Here is a 20,596-nt window from a genome sequence, read left to right on the forward strand (position 1 = left end):
GGAACGTGGAGTTCCAGTGCGTGCTCATGTTGCACAACAGTCGGTGAGCTGGCAATTGCAGGCACTGCTGCAGTGTTGCCAGACCGGCGGAAGCTGTCGATGACTTGCGGAAATGGGCACACAAGTGGCGCGCCTTCACCAGTAGCTCAGGCAAATTGGGGTAGGTTTTGAGAAACAACTGAACCACTAGGTTGAACACATGGGCTAGGCATGGTATGTGTGTGAGCTTGCTGAGCTCCAAAGCCGCCACCAAGTTACGGCCATTATCAGACACAACCATGCCTGGTTCTAGGTTAAGTGGCGAGAGCCACAGCTCAGTCTGGTCCCTTATCCCCTGCCACAGCTCTGCGGCGGTGTGCTGTTTGTCACCTAAGCAGATCAGTTTAAGCACAGCCTGTTGCCGCTTCCCCACTGCAGTGCTACACTGCTTCCAGCTACTGACTGATTGCTGACTGGTGCTGCAAGATGAGAATTCAGAGGTGGAAGTGGTGGAGGAGGAGAAGGGGGGGGGGATTGCATGTGGGGATGTATCGGGAAAGTAGCTCAGAGATGTAGGGAGGGGACAGGTTGTGGATGGCCTTGTATGTATTTGTTAGTATTTTGAACTGAATTCGCTGGGCAATGGGGAGCCAGTGAAGGGAGAGGCAGAGGAGTAACAGGGTGAGAGGTGGATTAGTCAGGCAGCAGAGTTGAGGATAGATTGGAGGGGTGCGAGAATGCTAGAGGGAAGGTCACGGTCGAAAATGTTGCCGTAGTCTAGGCGGGAGATGATGAGGGCATGTACAAGCATTTTCGTAGATTCAAAGTCCACCTCGTGAAACACTAATTGCCGTTCCCCACAGTCATCTTCTTCTGACTGTGGATGCTCCAGAGTTTGCGAATCAGGGCACAAGATCTCCTCATGTCCCTCTTCAAGCAAGCTTGACGAGAGGCCCAAATCAAGGAATGGCGATGAAGACAGCTCCTCGGAATATCTGTGTGTGGGATCACTTGTTTGCTAAGACTCTCCATGGTGGGTGGAAGGAGTATCAGGGTGAAGATTCTGTTGACCAGACTCTTGGATACTGAGACTGGACTTTGTGGAAGACAGGGCGGTGCTTAACCGAATAGAAGCATTATCTGCTGCAATCCAACCGACCACCTGGTCGCACTGGTCTGACTTCGAGAGTGGTGTCCTGCGCCGCCCTGCAAACTGGGACATGAAGCTAGGTATCGTGGATGAGTGTGTTTCTTGTGCTCTGGCAGCAGGCACAGTTTCACCGCACCCAGGGCCACGGCCTCTGCGTGCACCATCAGCAGCACGGCCACCTCCCAGTCCCTTACTGCTCATATTAAAATGGCATATATGCTCGCAAGTATGTCACACGTACAGTAGCACAGGTTTTGTAAGTGTATGCGCAAATAAAGTACACAATGTCCCAGATATTTTTAGGATGCGCACACGTTAAACAGGAGGTATAGCGCAAGTAATGTCTCTGTCACCACTGCTTAATAAAATATTACAATGAATGAATGTCACTGATATTTAGGATGCACAAACGTTATACAGGAGGTACAGCACAAGTAATGTCGCTGTCACCACCGGCTAATAAAAAACTACACTAAATTAATGTCACTGATATTTAGGATGCACAAACGTTATACAGGAGGTATAGCGCAAGTAATTTCGCTGTCACCACCGGCTAATAAAAAAATTACACTGAATTAATGTCACTGATATTTAGGATGGGCGAAAGTTATACAGGGGATGTAACACAGATCATGTCGCTGTCACCAGCAGCAAAAAAAATTACACTGAATGTCACAGATATTTCAGATGCGCTAAAGTTATACAGGAGATGTAGCGCAGGTAATGTACTTACCGTCTACAGAAAAAGTACACTGGATGTCACAGATATTTTTAAGCTGCGCACAAGTTACACAGGAGATTTGGTGCGTATAATGTCACTGTCTGCAGCAGCCAAACAATTGCAAGCTATTTAGCGCAGGTTGCGCTAAAAATATATATTGCTGCCATATACAACTATAGTCCTTATCGCTCCTTTCACACGGGCGAGTTTTCCGTGCGGGTGCAATGCGTGAGGCGAGCGTATTGCGCCTGCACGGAATCTGGCACTATTCATTTCAATGGGCCTGTGTACATGAGCGTACATCACTTCAGTGTTGTGGGAAAATCTATCATGTTCTATATTCTGCGTTTTTTACGCAGCACAGGCCACATAGAAATGAATGGGGCTGCGTGAAAAACGCAATGCATCAGGATGCAATGCATTGCGTTCCATTTTTTTAACCCATGTTTCTTAGCAACACTTGAAAAGGGCGATTAGACAGGAAGTGAGTTTTTTCAGTGTCTGTCTCATGCTACATGTTCCAAGCTGGTTTGGCTGCCCTTGTTCTGATGTCCTGCAAATATGCCAAGACAAGCAAGCCCATGGACGTGGAGAAGTTGATTGTGGAGGTCCAAGACAGGCCCTGTGGGACAGTCGGTCTGGTGACTACCATGACAGATACAAGAAAGATTCTGCCTGGGACGAAGTAGCCAAGGAGGTGCTTTCCAGCGTTTGGGGCAAAATCCCAGAACCCAAGCGCAGTACTTTAAGTAAGTGCACTGTCATGTGTGTATATGTATGTATGTGTATGTGTATATATATATATATATATATACACACACACACACACATTTGTGATGACTTTATATTCAAAGTAGCATCGCACATGTGTAACGTTGCCCTCTATTACATAGCACGTTATCCGAGGAGATAGTTTGCCACGTGCTATGCTATAGAGGACATCCCTACAATACCACATGGTAGTCATACAGTATGTCATGTATTAATTTATGCATATGTTTGATTTTTTTTGTAGCTGATGAAATAAAGAATAGCTGGGGGAGTTGCCGGGACCAATTTAGGAAGGAAATGGCCCATCAAGGCCACAGTGGTTCAGGGCCGCTGAAGAAAAGGCCATACATATAAAGAGCAGCTCATGTTCCTACGAGATATAATAGACGTGCACCCGTAAGTACATATGTAATCATATATGCTTACTATAAATCCTTAGTAATAATTATTGTATGGTCTGAAATAAATTGAGTATTTTTAAAGGGAACCTGTCATCAAGTTTATGCTAACCTCCCTGAGGGCAGCATAAATTCGTGACACAAATGCTGATTTCAGTGGCCTGTCACTTATGACCTAAAAGTAAGTTGGTTCTGAGAACCAGGATCAGAATCATTGAAGCACAGGCCTTGAAAGAGTCAAATCTACCTGAGAATAGTCATGGTTTTTCCTAATCTCCCCGACCAATCTGCTGATTGGCAGACTGTCAATCAGCAGGTGGTCAGGGAGAGCCAGAATTTTGGCGTAACCATGACTTCTCATGTGATCGTGACTATTTTCCAGCCCCAGTCTACAATGATTGTGATGTGGCTTTTCTGCAAAAAAAAATCCTTTGGACACTTCTTCCGCTGTAATCAACTCACCAGTCTGTACCATGATTATGGGCAGCATAAAGTTGCTGACAGGTTCCCTTTAAATACATGTATTTTAATAATGTTTTCTCTATTGAAGGACGGAAGACAACCTGGAGGAAGAGACTGAGCAGGCTGCCGAGCAGCATTCTTCTGCTGCTGAGGAAGAGAATCCCCCATCCCTGGACACAGAACAGATGGCTGAAGTCGGACCATCCACCAGCTTCACGCCCCACATCCCTCCTGCAGAGTCTGCACCTTCACGTCAGCTGGGGGCACGTCGGAAACTGTCGATGCCCACAGCTGAAGTGGAGGTCAATACTCAGGTACTGGACTACTTGTCCAGAGTCTGGCAGGAGGACCATTATGAGTTGTATGGGCGCAGTCTTGGAACCCTTTTAAAGAAAGTTCCAGAGGATCTTTATCTGCGGACCCAAGGAGCCTTTGGGATAGTTATTGAGGCAGCCACTCCGCCGAAGGATCCTACAGAAGTGTTTATAGCGCTTGAAAATTGGGACCATCTATGGGCCACCACCAAGGCCTCCTTCGCAGATTCCTATCAGGGCTCCCCACTACCCTCCTCCTCGGCAACCATTCCCCAACAATATGGCCACCTATACAGTGCAGAGGCAGCATATCCTCAACCTTCTCCCTCCGCAGCTCAGGCTGCTCCACCAGAGCACTTTGCCCCCTCTTCTCAGGGCAGTTACCAGCCCTCTCAATCAGATGTTAACACCCCCACACCCTCACGTTACTACAATTTGTAACTGATTTAAGTTAAATAATAACCATGAAAACAATATATATGTCAAATATGACTATTTTGTGTTCATATTTTTCCAGTAAACCAAAAAAAAAAAAATCCACAATTTGACTGTTTTATTTTATTACTAGTAAGATACACAGTAGTGTTATGTACATCAATTTGGAAAGATGATTTATTTTATAGTGACATTGAGAGATTAGTTGATATTTCACATGCATTTTTATAAACCTTTTATGCATGTGAATTATGTAAGCTCGCAACCCACATCAAGGGTCCTCATATTTTTGAGAGTCCCTAACTTTAAAATAAAAATAAAAAAATTATCCATCCAGGATGCATACAATGTATAGTCATCTTGACGTTATTTAAACAATATTATCTTGGACCATATGAAGAGGGCTGTTGATGAAATGTAAAATGACCCAGCAGGAGACATGAAATAGTCCGAAAATAATTAATTATCTCGCTCTCAGTCCTGCTGAACCAGCTCTTCCAAGTAGAGAAGGGTCTCCATGGTCCATATGGCCACGTGTGTATGGTGCAGGTTAGTATTTACCACACGTTACACATCCTTATTACATGCTCAGAGAATAAATTAATAGACCACACGTGAACCGGCAAAATATTTTATTAACCTTTTATCTGAAAAACTAGAAGTTATATACAATAAATAGAACACTATAACATAACTGCAAATAACATCTTAAAACAGTTTCTACCAGCTTCCTTCTAGTAGCGGCTGATTCCTTCAGCTTCTCTACATCACAGCAAGAATCACCCACCAGCCGGAGTGACGACAGTAGAAGAGAGCCGTGTCAGCAAACACAAAAGGGCTGGGCTATGTATACTCCCAGCTTTTCTATCAGCACCCTACCTGGGTTTTGCTGCTAACAACATTTATCACCTATCCACAGGATAAGTGATAATTATATGCTCATAGGGGGATACAACCACTGGGACCCCGTTGCTCCATTCACTTCTATGGGGGGTGCTCTGCTATCTTCATTGATCCCACCGAAGTGAACTGAGCGGTGGTCAGGCGTGCATGCCTCTGTTCCATTCACACAGAGGGCTCTCATTCTTGTGAGCATTGGTGGTCCATGGCAGTCATACCCCAGGCAATTTACCACCTATCCTGTTAGGGGAATGGGACAAGTCCTAACTCTTGGAACTGACCTCTCCTTTAAGCATCTTTACAGATGAGACTTAATCATTTACAGAACATGAAAAGATCTGAGAAAAAACATATTAATGAGAAGAAAAAAAAAAGTCATTCAAGAGGACCCGTCCGCTCACCTGATAGGTTTGCTTTAATAAACACTTGCATTTTCTGTGAAATAATGCTAGAGCATCTTTTCGTAGAACCCTGCATTATTATTCCGTCTGGAAATGTATATATAAACTGGGTGTTACCATTCTCTGTCAAGAATACCAGTCCTTACACCAGGGATCAGCAACCTTCGGCACTCCATCTGCTGTGAAACTACAAACATGCTTGGCTGTTCTCACAACTCCCAAAGAGGTTTATGGAACATTCTGGGAGTTGTAGTTTCATAACATCTGGCGCGCCGGAGGTTGCCGATCCCTGCCCTACACTCGGACGCTGCCGAATCTGTGCTGGCAGTGTCAGACTATGGTGGGGGCACCTTATTGACAAGGGAAATGTTAACACCCAGTTGTCAATTTACTCATACAATTTCAGGAGGAATAATAGGATCGCAAAGTTTTAAGAAAAGATGCTCCAAATACATGAATTATCTAAAGCAGACATATCAGGAAAGTGGAAGGTTCTTTTTAACCCTTCTTGTGCTACATATGAAAGAAAATCAACCAAGATCATTAGCCCATTCAGAGCTCCTTGACTGCGAGAAATTGTGCACTGAACATTCTGTTCAGGTTTTCACGGCTCACGTGTGGCACAATGGTATACTGCCAGCTATCAATACAGGCACTTCACATTCTGCCCGGGGAAGGCATTAACTAGACTGAGATATCCCATATTCTTGGAAATGTCTCCTGCATTCCATATTACGGTTCCCTTCTACTTATCAAGCTAAGAACAAATAATGGATGCGACAAGGTGAAATGAAGACCACACAACACTACGTATAACATAACGGAACTGGCTTCAGTAAAATTATCAAAATGAAATTAAAAAAATGGTTTCAGCAACAATCATTTCAGTGCAATCATTGTCTGCAGTGCAAAACTAACAAGAGATCATTTTTAATATATGTTCAATGTAGATCAGAAAATAAAGTCTGTCTTCAGAATAGGAAGGCCTCCGGCACGTGGCCATATGTTATTTGTGCAAAATATGAATGCGGTGTGTTCCATCCGCATTTTATTTGCGGCCTCATTCTCAATGGTTCTGTGGTCCACATCTTGCGGACAGTCTTTTTCTTTGCAGAACAGACGTACGGATGCAGAAAGTACACAGAGGATCTACGCGCTTTCCGCATCCGTATGTTCATTCCGCAGAAGGATAGAACATGTCTGCAAAATGAGGACTGCGGATCCATTGAAGTCAATAGGTCCGCAAACAATGCGGATGCAACATGGACCACATCAGTATTTAGTGTATGGTGCAAAATGGATATGGTCGTGTCTTTGGGGCTTTACGCAGATTTTTCTTCTTTTTCTTAATTTTTTTTTATCCTCTTTTGTTCCGCTATGGGCACAAAGTGGTTTAAATGGCTAGTAAACAAACTGCAGTCATTGCAGGCAGCACTGCCACAGACAGTGCTGGGAACCACGCCAACAAGGCAATAGACTGTAAAACACCGCTTCTGCTCTCAGGTACAGAAATACTTAACGTATAGCTGCCTGCTATGAACAAGTGAACGTCAGACACCCATGTGCAACTCTTTTCAGAACTGTAGAAAAATCTGTAATATCAGGAAAAAAAAAAAAAAACATAGCATTTCTTACAAATTACATTTAAAGTGCCCACAACATAGAAATTAGTGTTATTGCAACTCTGTGCTCTACAGTGCACCCCTTCAGAGGTCTGCACGGAAATGAACAACTTCCCTACAGGTCTAACAGCAACAAAATCTTCCCTATTCTATCCTAAAAGGGAAAAAAGAACTCCTTGGGAAAGGTGGACGAAACGGAATGGAAAGGGTGGCGTTCGCAGGAGAGTATCTGATTCTGCTTTGGCATTACATGACAGAACAGCTGGGATCCACGGTCTTGTGGGACTGAAAAAGCAGAAGAGGCAAAGATGTTAAAACTAAAACATGCATTTACAACACAGAGACACGTGAGGTTTAGACTATTATATGGAACTGTGCGCTCTGTAAACCTGGTCCTACTGTTCCCTATGGCCTTTATAACAGAAAGTGAATTATACAACCACTATACACAGGCCGGTGGCAATGCCAAAGATATCATGTCACGTACATGTCACAAAATATTCTCTCTTTGCCAGTCCTGATATCCCACACCCTGCTGGAGGATGCGTCTAATTTATGACGAGGCGGGGAGAGTGGCGTAAAATGGCGCTTAAAAGTATTTTCAAAATAGCCACATGTAAAAAGTCGCAAACGCATGTGTTTGGAACTATTTAAGGCCAGGTACAGGGAACTGATAAATCTCCCCCATACTATGGCATTATGGTACTTCATGTTTTCCAGAAGTGGTTGGACAGGCAGATACGAATGCATATGTGCGCACTATATATTCTTTGGTCTATCTGGGAAAACACGTGGATAAACTGGATGTGAACTTACAATAATAGCCAACTGTATGGGCCAAAAGTGATGGAATTTGTATTTGGCGAATTGAGGCTTGACTGCAAATAAACGTGTCACCATTTCTAGCCAAAAAGACTGGGCAGCTGGCACCTCCACGCAGGCCGCAGCGGATTACAATAGCTGAACATGCATCTTATCCTAAGATTAGCATTCTCATCCCTGCACAATCAGTGATAATTTGGAAGAATTTCTTAAACTAGTATCATTATTTGCTGCCTGTAACTTGAGCATTAAAAATAAATAATTATGCTATGTGCTGAATGTATGCAGCAGTGCCTATGGTTTAAGCTCACCTTAGGGCTATATTTACAGAGAAGTCAAAGGTGTCTTTTGCCAGAAAGCCTGTTGTACAACTGGTAAGGCTAGGCTGCAGACTTTTTGAAATATAATAAAACAAGTATGATTCCCCATTAAAAGGGCTGTACATGTGTTTAACATTGATGGTCTATTCTCAGGATAGGTCATCAATATTATATCGGCACCTCCACAGCCGGCAATGTACCGTACTTCATCTCGCAGCTTACCAAAACACAATGCCGTCCGTTGGAGACCATCTGTGCTTAGTACTGCAGCTGAGCCCCATTCACTTGAATGGGACTGAGCTGCTCCTAGGGCACGTGACCGATGAACATCACAGGCCTAGGATAAGAAGGCAGCACTCACTGGAACGGCGCTGTCTCCTCAAGCAGCCGATTGTGGGGGTGCTGGAATTCAGACGCCCACCGATCTGATAATGACGACCTACCCTGAGGAAAGGCCATCAATACCGATAACCTCGGGAAACCCCCCTTTAATTGTATTAGCTGTGCATGGTTATGAACCAATGACTTACATAAAACTACAGCGTATGGCATCATGGGATAATAAATAAGACACGAATTGCAAAGTGATAATCATGTAACTTTGAAGAATGTAGGCTTTTCTTGTACATTCTAGAAGGGCCCAGTAGGTTTAGATTAAAGCCATGCTTGTTATTCGCACTAGGGGGCAGCATGCACATGATGATCCACACGAGTGGCCTCACCTGCAGACACCTGCCTGCTGCATCATGACACTAAGCAGCATTTCTTTTTCTTTCTTTTGGGCTGAATTGCCATTGAAAATGTGCAAAATATGGGGGGGGGGGAGAAACAAAGGGTCAAATTTTTGTGTTCACTCAGACACACTAATAGGGGGGGAGGGGGGGGGGAAGGAAAGTACACATTACCTTAGAACGAAACTCAGCCAATTCCTCGTCAAGAAATTCCTCATCAGTTTCCCCTTCGTCTCTTCTCACTCTAAAGACCGTCCGTTCAGCAAATTCCTAAACACAATTGTAGCATCTAAGAATACATTTCCAGTATATCCTGTCCAACCTTACTGGTATAGGGTGCACATTTAAAGGGGTTGTACTGCAATGGACATGCATCATCTATCTACATGTATCCTATTCAATTAAATGTCCATCGTAGGAAAACCCACTTTTGCTAGGTGGAGAGGACTAAGTGAATCGTTTATAACTTCCCAGCAGGAATCAAATTCCAAAAATATGGCCGCTGCAATCTTTAGATGACCCTTGGTCCACTTCCTAAAAAGACCAATTGTCAATTCATTGTCACCGATTTGTGTCTTAAAAAAAATAAAATGCATTGCTGGCCACAACTAGAGATGAGCGAATTTCATATTTTGAAATTCGTTCACACTTCGTTTGTTGGTAAAAGGTGAATTGCGTTATGGATTCCGTTACCACGGACCATAACGCAATTCTATGACAGAATGCCTTTAGAGGAGTCCTCTCCTGCATAACGGAAACGGGACGGATCCGTTTTGCACCCCATAGACTTATATTATGATGGAATGAATAACGGAATGCCTCTAAAAGGCATTCCGTTATGCATTCAGTCATAGAATTGCGTTATGGTCTGTGGTAACGGAATCCATAATGCAATTCTGGTTTTACTACCAAATGACGCGTGAACGAACTACATAACATGAAATTTGCTCATTTCTAGCAACAACAAAAGGGAGAGTTCACATCACCGTATTTTTCCATAACAGAAAAATAAAGGAAAAAAAAAACGCATGCAGGACTTCTTTCCGTTTAAAAAAAAAAAAAGGGACCTCAGACGGAAATGGCTCAAACAGATGCCAAATGTGCATAAGGTTACTTTCACACATGCGTTTTGGTTTCAGGTTTTGAGATCTGGCAAAGATCCGTTTTGATCACACATCAGTATGCATCCTTTCTGTTATGATGGAACAAACTGGATATGTTTTTTAGGATCCGTCACCATTGACTTACATTGTTTTTGGTGACGGATCCGGTTGTTTGACCGGACACAAATCCCCAGCTTGCAGCGGTTTTGAGTCTGGTTACAAAACGGAATGCTGACGGAACGGAAGGCATCCTGAATGGATCTCTTTCCTTTCAGAATAAATGGGGACAAAACAGAACCGTTTTGGCCTGGTTTTGAGATCCACTCGAAATCGAAATGCCAAAACGCATATGTGAAAGTAGCCTTACTGATGCACTGGATCCATTTTTTTCATCTTTATTTTTCGGTTCTTCTGATGGATCAGAAGAACGGAAAAATAACAGTGACTCTCTCTAAAGGGCTCATGCACACGAACGTATCTTCTTTCCGCTTCCATTCCTTTTTTTTGCGGACCGTATGCGGAACCATTCACTTCAATGGGGCTATAGAAAATACAGAAGTTACTCTGTGTGCATTCCGTTTCAGAAAGGTCGTTCCGCAAAAAAGTAGCACATGTCCTATTATTGTCTGCAAATCACCGTCCGAGGCCCCATTCAAGTCAATGGGTCCGCAAAAAATACAGAACACATCCGTATTTTGCAGATCCATACTGTAGAAATGCTATGCCCAGCCCATATTGCTCATGTGCTTGGTGAATAATAAGTTACTGTTTCTGTATACGATCCGCAAAAAACGGATCAAATCCAGACACCATAGAGATATGTTTTGTGCAATAACTGAACGGAAGAGGACTTAAATCATAGGGGAAAAAAAATAAAAATCAAATACTGAATGGATCCGTGAAAAACGGACCGCAAAACAACAACGGTCGTCTGCATGAGCCCTAACGTGGTCACGATTAAAGAGACAGACAAAACTCTCTGCCAATGACAGCCAAAGCCCTTCTTCCCCATCTAACAGAATAAAAAAGTGAACAAGTGACTGCTCTCATCGGACGGCCTGTGTAAGTAAGAATATATGATGCAGGTATCAAATGAAAATTTTTACTGTAAAACATAGAAAGAGGTGGATAATTAACGTCTGGTCAGAAAATCCTCACCTCACCAGTGGAGTCTAGTAGTGTAACTTTCATATCGTCCCCTGTTCCCCAAGATTTTTGAGCTTTCCACACAAAATCTGAAGGAGGGTTGTGAATCGCTCCAGGACCAGCTGCCCATATCTGTCAGAAACACAGATCATCAGACAGCGCACAGTACATGTGAAATACTGAAAAAGTCATTCATCTTCTGTACTACAGAGTTCAACACAAGTTATTGGAGTGTGGTCCTCATGCACGAAAACCTGTGTCAGTGGGGCCCAAAACAACCAATCAAATTGTATTTATATCCAAGGCAGGCAATACAATAGATCAACGACAGCCAAACCTGACGATCATCGAATGATTATGGCTGCATTCAGACTTTCTGCCAATGGCAGACGTAGAGAGAAAGCATGATTGGGCATGTTGAGTTTCTGCATGCCAAGTGTGCGCACACGTATGGAGAAGATAGGGGGAACAGCTGAAAAAGCCATCTAATGTACGTAGCCTCCTTAAGTTTCTATGCATGAACCCTAATGAGATAACCGCCATTAACCATAGGTAAAACTATCGCTTTAACATCTATGTGCTTAGAGCCTGACCAATCATTGAATAGAGTTCTCCATCAGGATCAATAAAGCTGCCATATTTTTATTAAAGTTCTGTTAAAGAGGAGCTCTAACCTCTCCTGACATGTCAGTTTTAGTAACCAATTGCATTTCCCATGTAATAAGAATTCTGGAGCATCTGTTCTTATGACTCCATGTTGTGCTGTTCTTGTATTATTCCTGCTAGAAGCTTACAAATATATTGCCAGCAGACTGCAGTAAAGGTACAGCTGGGTGTTCCCAGTAGCGGGTGTGTCTGACTGTCCAATCAGTGCTGCTGACTGTGCAGGGACACCCCGGGTGCCAAATTTCAGGCGGCGCCAGCAGGGCCGCACCGCCAATTAGGCAAAGTGAGGTGATCACCCCAGGCGGCGTGGCCCTGGTAACAAGTGGGGGGCGGCGGCAGGGCACAGGGAGATGAGCGCTTCCATTGTGGAAGCGCTCATCTCCATAGTCATCTGTATCGCTGTCCTCAGGACTGCGATACAGATGGATGCTGTGGGGCAGGGGTGAGGAGTCTCCCTTCCCCGTTGCTCCGATAGGCTGCAAGGCCTGCAGCCTATCAGAGGCTGGTGAAGGCGCCACCGCCTGAGCCGTACAGCGTGCGACACAGGCCTGCATCGCTGCCTTCCTGATGGAGTATAAGTGTTTATTTTTTTATATGGTACAATACTTGTTACTGGCACATGAATGGGGGGCACTAAGGGGGCATCTACTGAGGCCACAAAGAAGGGGTATTTTATATGGGGGGCTCTGTATAGGGGCATTTTAAACTGGGAAACATTATGGTAGGTAGTATGGGGAAGGGGGAGAGGAGTATTTTATACTTGCAAATTATGGGGGACACTAAAGGCATCTACTGGGGCACTATATATGGGGCATTTTATACTGGCACATTATGGGGGCACTATGGGGATATTCGCTCAACTGGGGCATTATAAGAGGGCATTTTTTGTACTGTTACATTATTAACCGCCTCACGTCCGCCCATAGACTATAAACGTCCTATGGGTGGACGTCTATTTCTGACAGCACGTTTTAAAACGTCCTGTCAGAAATAGCAGCTGCACGCTAATCGTGCAGCTGCTGATCGGGTTGCCCGCTGTCAGTGACAGCAGGGTAACCCTAAGACAAGGCAGGGACAGTTCCCAGGTGTCCCTGCCTTCACGATCGCTGCAGACACAGCGCTCACCGAGCGCTGTGTCTGCAGAGCAGGAAGCGCTGTGCGCTTCCTGTTCCGGCCCGGCGGTCATGTGACCGCCGTGACCGGAGTGTGCAGGAGCTGTGTGAGGTCTCTCAGAGACCTCGATCAGCCCTGCTGTGAGGCTGTACAGCGCTGGATTGCTGCTGTACAGCCTCTATAGGGGTGCATTTGTCCTGTAACTGGGGCTACTATGTCAGCCCCAGTTACAGGAGAAATCAACTGTGGAAAAAAAAAGAAAAATTGAAGCAAATGTCCCCCAGAGGTCTTGTATGACCTTATGGAGGACGAAAAGTGTAAAAAAAAAGAAAAAAAATAAAGGGTTGAAAAAATAAAAAAAAGTTTCACATGTAAAAAAAAAAAAGTTCCCAAGTTAGGAATAAAAAAAAAAAAATTAAAAATAGAAAAAATAAAATAAAATAGACATATTTGGTATTGCCGCGTCCGTAAAAACCAGCTCTATAAAAATATCACATGACCTAACCCCTCGGCACCTTATCCCCTAGTTTCCAAAATGGGGTCACTTCTTGGGAGTTTCTACTGTAAGGGTGCATCAGGGGGCTTCAAATGGGACATGGCATCTAAAAACCATGTGGAGTTCCTTTTCTTCTGCGCCCTGCCGTGTGCCCATACAGCAGTTTATGACCACATGTGGGGTGTTTCTGTAAACCGCAGAATCTGGGTAATAAATATTGTTTTGTTTGGCTGTTAACCATCGATGTGTTAAAGAAAAAAATTGATTAAAATGGAAAATCTGCCAAAAAAGTGAAATTTAAAAATTTTATCTCCATTTTCCTTTAATTCTTGTGGAACGCCTAAAGGGTTAACAAAGTTTGTAAAATCGGTTTTGAATACCTTGAGGGGTGTAGTTTCTACAATGGGGTCATTTATGGGGGTATCCACTATGTAGGCCCCACAAAGTGACTTCAGACCTGAACTGGTCCTTATAAAGTGGGTTTTGGCAATTTTCTTATAAATTTGAAGAATTGCTTCTAAACTTCTAAGCCTTCTAACGTCCTAAAAAAATAAAATGACATTTCCAAAATGATGCCAACATAAAGTAGACATACGGGGAATGTTAAATAATAAATATTTTATGAGGTATCACTTTCTGTTTTAAAAGCAGAGAAATTGAAATTTAGAAAATTGAGAATTTTTCAAATTTTTGGGTAAATTTGGGATTTTTTCATAAATAAAGGTGAAATATTTTGACTCAAATTTATGACTATCATGAAGTACAATGTGTCACGAGAAAACAATCTCTGAATGACTTGGATAAATAAAGGCGTTCCAAAGTTATTACCACATAAAAAGTGAGATATGTCAGTTTTGCAAAATTTGGCCTGGTCAGGAAGGGGGCAAATGGCCCGGATGGGAAGTGGTTAAGAGAATTATTACTACAGGGGGGCATTATGGTGGGCTTTATAACTACTGGGGGTCTATGGGGAACAATCCACGCTACGCCACTGCACCTATCTGTACCTATACTGCAAGCTGCTGACAATTTATACACAACTTCTAGTAGAAATAACAAAGAAATGGCATAACACAGCAATAAGAACAGATGCCCCAGAGTTGTTGTTACATGGAGAAGGCAAGTAGTTACTACAACAGACTTGTCAGGAGATGGGGACAGGTCCTCTTTAAGGCCTTATGCACACGAATGTATGTTTTTTGTAGTCCGCAAAATACAGATACTGGTCGGGTGCATCCCGCAATCGCTGCCGGCCACACTGCTAAAATGCCTATTCTCGTCCGCAAAACAGACAATAGGACATGTTCTTGTTTTTTTGTGTGACGTACATATGGATCTGAACAGCACGCGTTGTGCTGTCCGTATTTTTTGCAGCCCCATTGAAATGAATGAGACGGAATCCAATACCAAAAAAATTGCAGATTGGATGCAGAAAAAAAATAGTCGTGTGCATGAGACATAAGGATTATAGTCAACTTCTGTGGCTAATAAAGGCCATGGAAAGATTTCACTCCCAAAGGTGGGTTGATCTTACCTAAGTAAATCACTAAATAAAATGTTTAGGATCTCAAAGTCATACATCAAGGTGTGCATATGTAGAGGGCGAGATATGTATAATACACAATTCGAAAGGTGTCCCGCACCAACCTTTGCAAGTGCATCAAAAGGGTTTTCTGGGAGAACAATACTGATGACCTAGCCTCAGGATAGGTCACCAATATCAGATCCAGTGGGGCTCCAACTACTGCCAACCTCACCAATCAGCTGAAAAAGGGTCAAGCGCTGTGGCCTCAACGCACACCAAGCATAGCGCCATACACTGTATAGTGTCTGTGCTTGGTATTACAGCCCAGGCCCATTCAAATAAATGAGACTAAGCTGCCTTAGTCTTCATTTTAAAAGCAGACAAATATTATTATTCATATTTGAAAAAAGGGGCAAATACCCATCTGTGAAAGGTAGGTCTATCATTTGCAGTCATCCACTGTAAAGCACTCCAGATGTTCATTTTTTAGTTTCTTTTTTTAAAACCATAGTAAGACTTAGAGTACTACACAGTATAGATTTATTCTCTGGATACTCTTTCTATACCTAAACAGTAGTAGTATCATTTGATACAATTACTACTAATGACCACTTTAAGGCCTCCTGCACACGACCATTTTTTTCCCCCCTTTACTGGCCGTTTTTTGCATTCAGTCTACGGTCCGTATACGGAACCATTCATTTCAATGGTTCCGCAAAAAAAAACGGAATGTACTCCCTATGCATTCCGTTTCCGTATTTCCGTTCCTTTTAAAGATAGAAAATGTCCTGTTATTGCCCGCAAATCATGTTCCGTGGCTCCATTCAAGTCCATGGGAAACGGAAACACAACGGAAATGAAAAACGGACCGCAAAACACTGAAAAAGCCATACGGTCGTGTGCAGGAGGCCTTCGTGTCAATGGTAGAATACGCTGATGCACCTACCCGCTTTAAGAACACAACTACTCCTCTAACACTGTCCTCATTCAGAACATATTGCCTGCGCTACCCACACGCTAGAGGCCTTATTACACAAATTTACTGAAACCTGGTGCATACTTCCTATCAAACCCAGTTGTCCTAGATCTCTAAATCCAATGAGAAATGGAAGCAAATCTGGGAATCCACTTGTAAGAGTGCCCAAAACACGTTGATGCTTAAAACTTCATTCAAGAGGTTATGTTGATTGTATTTAGTCCCACCCATGTTTGCCTATGCATTGCCAGGCTATCCTCCTGTTTTAGGAGGTGTCATCCTCTTAGTGATGGACTAGTGGTGGGCTTGCCACCAGGTGAAAAGACTTGGGATTTGGGTCTATTTCCTTATTAATTCAGTGACGTGTCGCAACCTCCAAAAGGACCACTGGAAGGCACTGTTGAACAGGAGGATCCCAGGGGTCCTCATGAATTCTCAGAAATATTTTTTTGCTCTTAACTACTAAGCAGACGATTGCAACTCCTGGAAGAGGAATTACAATTAGACTTTTATATGATCTTGAAACTCTGGACCCCTTGGCTCAACTATTCCTTTTCTGACCAGCAGGCCTACTCATGTCCCACTGTAACCAGCTAAGGCCACCATCCTGCACGAGAAACACCCCCCCTCCCACCATCTACTGAAACATCTTATAGCACAGATTGCAGTTCGTACATGCCTTCTCTTTTCCTCTTATCTTAAAGGGGTTGGCAGAGTTATATATATTTATTCTAATGTGCCTTTTATCATTCTAAACAATCCTTTTGTAAGTTACTTTATATTTCCTTGTGGTCCTGTTTCATCCGAAGCGCTGCAGGTCACGTGACTCCCAACGTCATCCACCAGGCTAGTGGGGACGTTTCGTGCACAGGCTTATCCCTGCCTGAGGGAGTGGCCCCGCTCTGTACACAAAATGTCAGAGCCTGTGTGCCCGCCCCTCTCTCAGCAGCTTGCCTATTCCTATAAGGAATCTCGCATGTGCGATCTCTCACCAGTGAGGCGGCAGCCCTGTGAAAACAGCGTTCCCGTCACAAGTGATCCGGCTCATAAGCCCCCAGACACACATAGTTAATTCTATGTGTATATAAGAATATATTTGTCTACATCTATAAATATAATCGCTTTACAGGGAGTGCAGAATTATTAGGCAAGTTGTATTTTTGAGGATTAATTTTATTATTGAACAACAACCATGTTCTCAATGAACCCAAAAAACTCATTAATATCAAAGCTGAATATTTTTGGAAGTAGTTTTTAGTTTGTTTTTAGTTTTAGCTATTTTAGGGGGATATCTGTGTGTGCAGGTGACTATTACTGTGCATAATTATTAGGCAACTTAACAAAAAACAAATATATACCCATTTCAATTATTCATTTTTACCAGTGAAATTAATATAACATTACAACATTCACAAATATACATTTCTGACATTCAAAAAAAAAAACAAAAACAAATCAGTGACCAATATAGCCACCTTTCTTTGCAAGGACACTCAAAAGCCTGCCATCCATGGATTCTGTCAGTGTTTTGATCTGTTCACCATCAACATTGCGTGCAGCAGCAACCACAGCCTCCCAGACACTGTTCAGAGAGGTGTACTGTTTTCCCTCCTTGTAAATCTCACATTTGATGGACCACAGGTTCTCAATGGGGTTCAGATCAGGTGAACAAGGAGGCCATGTCATTAGATTTTCTTCTTTTATACCCTTTCTTGCCAGCCACGCTGTGGAGTACTTGGACGCGTGTGATGGAGCATTGTCCTGCATGAAAATCATGTTTTTCTTGAAGGATGCAGACTTCTTCCTGTACCACTGCTTGAAGAAGGTGTCTTCCAGAAACTGGCAGTAGGGCTGGGAGTTGAGCTTGACTCCATCCTCAACCCGAAAAGGCCCCACAAGCTCATCTTTGATGATACCAGCCCAAACCAGTACTCCACCTCCACCTTGCTGGCGTCTGAGTCGGACTGGAGCTCTCTGCCCTTTACCAATCCAGCCACGGGCCCATCCATCGGGCCCATCAAGACTCACTCTCATTTCATCAGTCCATAAAACCTTAGAAAAATCAGTCTTGAGATATTTCTTGGCCCAGTCTTGACGTTTCAGCTTGTGTGTCTTGTTCAGTGGTGGTCGTCTTTCAGCCTTTCTTACCTTGGCCATGTCTCTGAGTATTGCACACCTTGTGCTTTTGGGCACTCCAGTGATGTTGCAGCTCTGAAATATGGCCAAACTGGTAGCAAGTGGCATCTTGGCAGCTGCACGCTTGACTTTTCTCAGTTCATGGGCAGTTATTTTGCGCCTTGGTTTTTCCACATGCTTCTTGCGACCCTGTTGACTATTTGGAATGAAACGCTGGATTGTTCGATGATCACGCTTCAGAAGCTTTGCAATTTTAAGAGTGCTGCATCCCTCTGCAAGATATCTCACTATTTTTGACTTTTCTGAGCCTGTCAAGTCCTTCTTTTGACCCATTTTGCCAAAGGAAAGGAAGTTGCCTAATAATTATGCACATCTAATATAGGGTGTTGATGTCATTAGACCACACCCCTTCTCATTACAGAGATGCACATCACCTAATATGCTTAATTGGTAGTAGGCTTTCGAGCCTATACAGCTTGGAGTAAGACAACATGCATAAAGAGGATGATGTGGTCAAAATACTCATTTGCCTAATAATTCTGCACGCAGTGTATATCTATCTTTATATACATCTATGTATAAATCTTTATATCTATATCTGCAGTGCAGGGGGAGGAGCTGGGTAGATTGCTCACACCCACAAATATTCTTAAGGGAGAGCTCCGTGATTGTTGTTATACGCCCCCACAGCATTTAGGAGGAGGCACTATGCAAAAGGTGTTTTTTTTAAATCATGTTTAACTAATGTACACTGACCAAAAATATAAAAACGCAACACTTTCGGTTTTGCTCCCATTTTGCATGAACTGAACTCAAAGATCTAAAACATTTTCTACATACACAAAAGACCCATTACTCAAATATTGTTCACAAGTCTGTCTAAGGCCTCATGCACACAACCGTTGTTTGGGTCCGCATCCGAGCCGCAGTATTTGCAGCTTTGATGCGGACCCATTCACTTAAATGGGGCCGCAAAAGATGTGGGCAGCACTTCGTGTGCTGTCCACATCCATTGCTCCGTTCCGTGGTCAGCAAAAAAAAATAAAAAAAAATAAGAAAAATAATATATAACCTGTCCTATTCTTGTCTGTTTTGCGAATAAGAATAGGCAGTTATATTAATGGCTTTCCGCGCCGTTCCGCAAATTGCGGAGCGCACACGGACGCTATCCGTGTTTTCCGGACAGCAAAACACAACGGTCGTGTGCATTAGGCCTTAATCTGTGTTAGTGAATACTTCTCCTTTGCCGAGAGAATCCATCCCACCTCACAGGTGTGCCATATCAAGGTGCTGATTAGACAGCATTAATATTGCACAGGTGTGCCTTAGACTGCCCACAATAAAAGTCCACTCTGAAATGTGCAGTTTGATCACACAGCACAATGCCACAGATGTCGCAATGTTTGAAGGAGCGTGCAATTGGCATGCTGACTGCAGGAATGTCTACCAGAGCTGTTGCCCGTGCAATGAACGTTCATTTCTCTAACATAAGCTGTCTCCAATGGAGTTTCAGAGAATTTGGCAGTACATCCAACCGGCCTCACAACCGAAGACCACGTGTAACCACCCCAGTCCAGGACCTCCACATCCAGCATGTTCACCTCCATTATCGTCTGAGACCAGCCACCCGGACAGCCGCAGCAACAATGGGTTTGCATAACCAAAGAATTTCTGCACAAACTGTCAGAAACCGTCTCAGGGAAGCTCATCTGCATGCTCGTCGTCCTCATCGGGGTCTGGACCTGACTGCAGTTCGTAACCGACTTGAGTGGGCAAATGCTCACATTCGATGGCGTCTGGCACGTTGAAGAGGTGTTCTATTCACGGATGAGTCCTGGTTTTCACTGTTCAGGGCAGATGGCAGACAGCGTGTGTGGCATCGTGTAGGCGAGCTGTTTGCTGACGTCAACTTTGTAGATCGAGTGACCCATGGTGGTGGTGGGGTTATGGTATGGGCAGGCGTATGTTATGGACAATGAACACAGGTGCATTTTCTTGATGGCATTTTGAATTCACAGAGATACAGTGACTAGATCCTGAGGCCCATTGTTGTGCCATTCATCCACGACCATCACCTCATGTTGCAGCATGATAATGCACGGCCCCATATTGCAAGGATCTGTACACAATTCCTGGAAGCTGAAAACCTCCCAGTTCTTGCATGGCCAGCATACTCACCGGACATGTCACCCATTGAGCATGTTTGGGATGCTCTGGATCGGCGTATACGACAGCATGTTCCAGTTCCTGCCAATATTCGGCAACTTCGCACAGCTATTGAAGAGGAGTGGACCGACATTCCACAGGCCACAATCAACAACCTGATTAACTCTATGCGACAGAGATGTGTTGCACTGCGTGAGGCAAATGGTGGCCACACCAGATACTGACTGGTTTTCTGACACCCCC

General features: G+C 43.6%; 1 protein-coding gene across 2 annotated transcripts in view; it reads right to left on the bottom strand.

Annotated features, from left to right (window-relative positions):
- Positions 1–6,802: 6,802 nt before the first annotated feature.
- Positions 6,803–20,596, bottom strand: part of LOC120985868 (lamin-L(III)-like) — a 60,956-nt gene continuing 47,162 nt past the window's right edge. The window contains exons 9-12 of one of the 2 annotated variants that reach the window (XM_040414066.1): positions 11,288–11,407; positions 9,201–9,296; positions 9,018–9,078; positions 6,803–7,438 (exon numbers count right to left, since the gene is read on the bottom strand). In XM_040414066.1, the coding sequence (XP_040270000.1) occupies positions 9,040–9,078; positions 9,201–9,296; positions 11,288–11,407 (255 nt within the window). In that variant the 3' untranslated portion in view covers positions 6,803–7,438; positions 9,018–9,039. The remainder of the gene's footprint in view (positions 7,439–9,017; positions 9,079–9,200; positions 9,297–11,287; positions 11,408–20,596) is intronic. The other variant, XM_040414067.1, reaches the window with a different exon arrangement.

The sequence above is a fragment of the Bufo bufo genome, chromosome 1 (genome assembly GCF_905171765.1).
Source record: "Bufo bufo chromosome 1, aBufBuf1.1, whole genome shotgun sequence".
Lineage (NCBI taxonomy): Eukaryota > Metazoa > Chordata > Amphibia > Anura > Bufonidae > Bufo > Bufo bufo.